Raw genomic sequence first — 3,495 nt, forward strand, 5'->3', positions numbered from 1 at the left:
AGAGTGCGCTCTGTGTAACGTTGCTGGTTTTCTCCGTAGTCGCTTGATGGCGCTGAAGAGAATGGGAATTGTCAAAGACTACGAGGTAGGATTCTGCCTGCATCGAACCAGCCCGGCTGTGTGCCCTGTGCGCACCGCTTCGGATGCCCTGACCTGTGCTTTCTCTCTTTGGACAGAAAATCCGCACTTTTACAGTTGCAGTCGTAGGCGTAGGGGGAGTTGGCAGCGTGACTGCTGAAATGCTGACAAGGTGTGGCATTGGTAAGGTAAGGAGAGCTTTTTCCTTCTACTCCGTTAGAGTAGCTGGACCAGTCTTCTTCACAGAGTTAGATTTGATTTCGCTCGGCTGACTTTGCCCAAATAAAAAAGCACTGTGAAGAACAGCACTTCCGTAACCTCACAACTGAAGAGTCTCTATTTTGCATGAATTGTTTCTGAAGAGCTACATGCCCAGAAAGAGTCACAGGGTTCTAGTTAATGCCATAACAGCAAGCAGGAACGTGGCAACAGCGGTGATCGCGTTCATGTAGCTGATCTGTTGAATATTGTTAGCGTAGCTCAAATGAAGAGATTGCTTTTTGTTAAGTGTGGGTTTAACAACTTAGTAAATCTGTTCCTGGTAAGTGGCAGTTTGAATTCAGTCTCTCACGTAACTTTTGTACGTGAGCTGAACGGGATGGTGGGGGCTGTTGTTTGGTTGGGTTTTTGTTGGTGGTTTTACAGCGGGTTTTGTTGTTTATAATAAAATGTGCCTCGCACTGGCCTTTTATGCTCGGGTTGCAGAGTCTTTGGAGAAGCGGGTTTTGTTGTTTATTGTTTACAATGCCTCACACTGGCATTTTATGCTCGGGTTGCAGAGTCTTTGGAGATTCACGTATGTTAATCCAATTTTTGTTGTAGCTGCTTCTCTTTGATTATGACAAAGTGGAACTGGCAAACATGAACAGACTCTTCTTCCAACCTCATCAAGCTGGCTTAAGTAAGGTGCAAGCAGCAGAGCACACTTTGAGGTACGGCTTGGAGCAGTGGGTATCAGAATGTATTTGCCCAGGATGCTGCTCCAGAACCCAAAGTTTCACTCTTAATCACTCGCAAAGTAGCATAATCTAATTTGGAATTCTGAGGATAAAATAGTTGTGGGAACATCTGATACTCTGAGGACTTGTTTGTGCTGGCCAAAATCGTAATGTACGTCTACTTTTTAAGTAGAGCTAATTTTGCTCAGAAGTTTGCTATACACTAGAGTGCTTCCATATGCTGTCTTGTTTTTTGTTTTCCTCATCTAATCTGTGATAATTTTTAACAAATATGGGTGCATCCTAGTCTTCAGACTGGAAGTGAAAGATTGTAGTGACACGTGCCAGGTTAGGGAGTAGAACGCAAGTTACTATTGTATTTGTTGACATTGATTCCTATTATTTCCTCTATAAGGAACATTAATCCTGATGTGCAATTTGAAGTCCACAACTACAACATCACAACCCTGGACAACTTTGAACACTTCATGGATAGAATAAGGTAAAATCTCTCACCTTCTGCTGGTGTGTGGTTGTAAATACAGCCTCACATTTTTATTGTTGCAGGTTTCTTCGATTTAATGAGTTCCAGTTGAAAACCAGTGGCAAATGTGTGTATATATGAGGACATTTCTTCCTAGGTCTTTTTTCTAGAGTTGGCATTTATTTCTACTGTTATAAATGAAGAAAGAAGATAGCTCTTACAGGATCTCACTGAGAAGTTCTGAAATAACTTTTCCCATTTGCAGTTACATTGTATAAAGACACAATTCCCCAATACTTAGTACTGTGAGCTAAATGCCCACAAATTTAAATCCCAGCTTCAGCATGCTCTTGTTTCTGCTGTAGCTCGAAGATGCCACTTTTATCCTGTCCTGCATTTGCCCAAGTTTCATTTGAAATGCACTTGCCACGTGCTTTTGTGCTCTGCAGCAGCACGTTGGGGTTTTGTGCTGCCAGCAATTTCACCCAAACTCCTGATGCTTGTTTCAGGAATGGCGCGCTAGAGGAAGGGAAGCCCGTCGATCTGGTTCTAAGCTGCGTGGACAACTTTGAAGCTCGCATGGCCATTAACACGGTAAGGCCATCGAAGGCGTGAGCTTGCGGAAGTCTGTTTTCTCCTACGAATAATACTTGGAATTGTGAGGAAAAGATAGGAATTTGTCAAAAATCTTGTAAGAAGTTGCTTCCTTGATCTAAGGAAACAGAATCTGAACTTTTACCCAGGTCTTATAAACTAGATTTTAACACATGTATAAATGTAACTGTAGACATTTAAGGTACTTGCCGCTAACGGCCAGTGAAAGAGTTAAGTGCCACAAGCCCTCTGTGTCCTTCCAAAATATCCTGTTTATATAAAGGTATTATCAGAGCCAGTATGATAAATCTTACAAACTCTTTAAAGACTCTGTAAAGGACTTCTTGTGTACTGAATACGTCATCAGGCTGTGTACCTAATCAAACTGGTTTTCTTTATAGCAGCAGCCAATGCAGGGCATTTGTTTCATCACTCTCAATTTACATTGGTTTGGTTTTCCTTCTCATTAAACTTCCGCAGAGCTGACGTGTGTGTTTCTGTGTTTTTAAGGCCTGTAACGAGCTTGGACAAATCTGGATGGAATCTGGCGTAAGCGAGAACGCTGTGTCAGGCCACATACAGCTGATGGTACCCGGTGAATCGGCGTGTTTCGCGGTACGCAGCGCTCTGCCAAATTGCTCCTCGTCCATCTTTTCAAGTGGGACCGGGAGCTTGAAGATGAGGTGGCCCAGTGAACGTCATCGTGATGGAGCAGCTTAAAATTTTGTGTGATCTGCGCTTTTTCTAACCACTTTTTTAAAATGGAATTTCTCTATCTCCCCTTAGTGTGCTCCTCCACTTGTAGTGGCTGCAAACATTGATGAGAAAACATTGAAACGAGAAGGAGTTTGTGCCGCCAGTCTTCCTACAACTATGGGAGTTGTGGCAGGAATTCTTGTACAAAACGTTCTGAAGTAAGCAGCTGCATCGTTGCTGTTCATTGCACAGCGCTGAGAGAGAGAAACCTGGAGGAACATTTTGTAACGATGGGTCTGGTTCCTTGTACGTGTTTGTGGCCCATTCCCTAAAGGTAGCGGCATCACTGGGCAGGGCTGAAATACACACTGCTCGAATCGCACGTGTGTGTACTTTGGCGCTGCTGTTCTTGAGAGAACTTTTCAGGGGTAAGGAAGTCTTCCGAGTTCTCCCAAGAATTTCTCTTACTGCATATAGACACTTTTTTTCCCTCCCCTTAGTTCTGCATTTAAACACACTCCCATTTGACATCACTGAATTATACACAAAAATACTACAGTGCTAACTCCGAAGTTTTGTACAGGGCCAAAGAAGAAATTGTTTCTCTTGCCTTTTTTGTATTCTAACCCGAGGTGAATTAAAAGCAGTTGTATAAAATATGAGATATTTTAATATTTTCAAAAAGTACTGTCACATGGCCCCAGC

The 3,495-nt window shown here is 42.8% G+C and overlaps 1 protein-coding gene across 1 annotated transcript; it reads left to right on the top strand.

Moving 5' to 3' along the window:
• The first annotated feature begins 43 nt into the window (after positions 1-43).
• On the top strand, positions 44-3,012 carry UBA5 (ubiquitin-like modifier activating enzyme 5). Its single transcript, XM_009869169.1, has 7 exons — positions 44-85; positions 177-266; positions 901-1,010; positions 1,432-1,518; positions 2,010-2,094; positions 2,605-2,709; positions 2,881-3,012. The coding sequence occupies exons 1-7, from the start codon at positions 47-49 to the stop codon at positions 3,010-3,012; spliced, it is 648 nt and encodes a 215-aa protein (XP_009867471.1). The 5' UTR covers positions 44-46.
• The last annotated feature ends 483 nt before the right edge of the window (positions 3,013-3,495 follow it).

This window comes from Apaloderma vittatum, unplaced genomic scaffold, assembly GCF_000703405.1.
Source record: "Apaloderma vittatum isolate BGI_N311 unplaced genomic scaffold, ASM70340v1 scaffold11095, whole genome shotgun sequence".
NCBI lineage: Eukaryota > Metazoa > Chordata > Aves > Trogoniformes > Trogonidae > Apaloderma > Apaloderma vittatum.

Bases quoted from the DNA above. Each gene is read 5' to 3' on its own strand.
- UBA5 (XM_009869169.1), top strand. From the start codon at position 47: ATGGCGCTGAAGAGAATGGGAATTGTCAAAGACTACGAG. The intron at 1,011-1,431 runs GTACGGCTTGGA...TTCCTCTATAAG, and splicing joins GCAGCAGAGCACACTTTGAG to GAACATTAATCCTGATGTGC. The intron at 2,095-2,604 runs GTAAGGCCATCG...TGTGTTTTTAAG, and splicing joins CTCGCATGGCCATTAACACG to GCCTGTAACGAGCTTGGACA.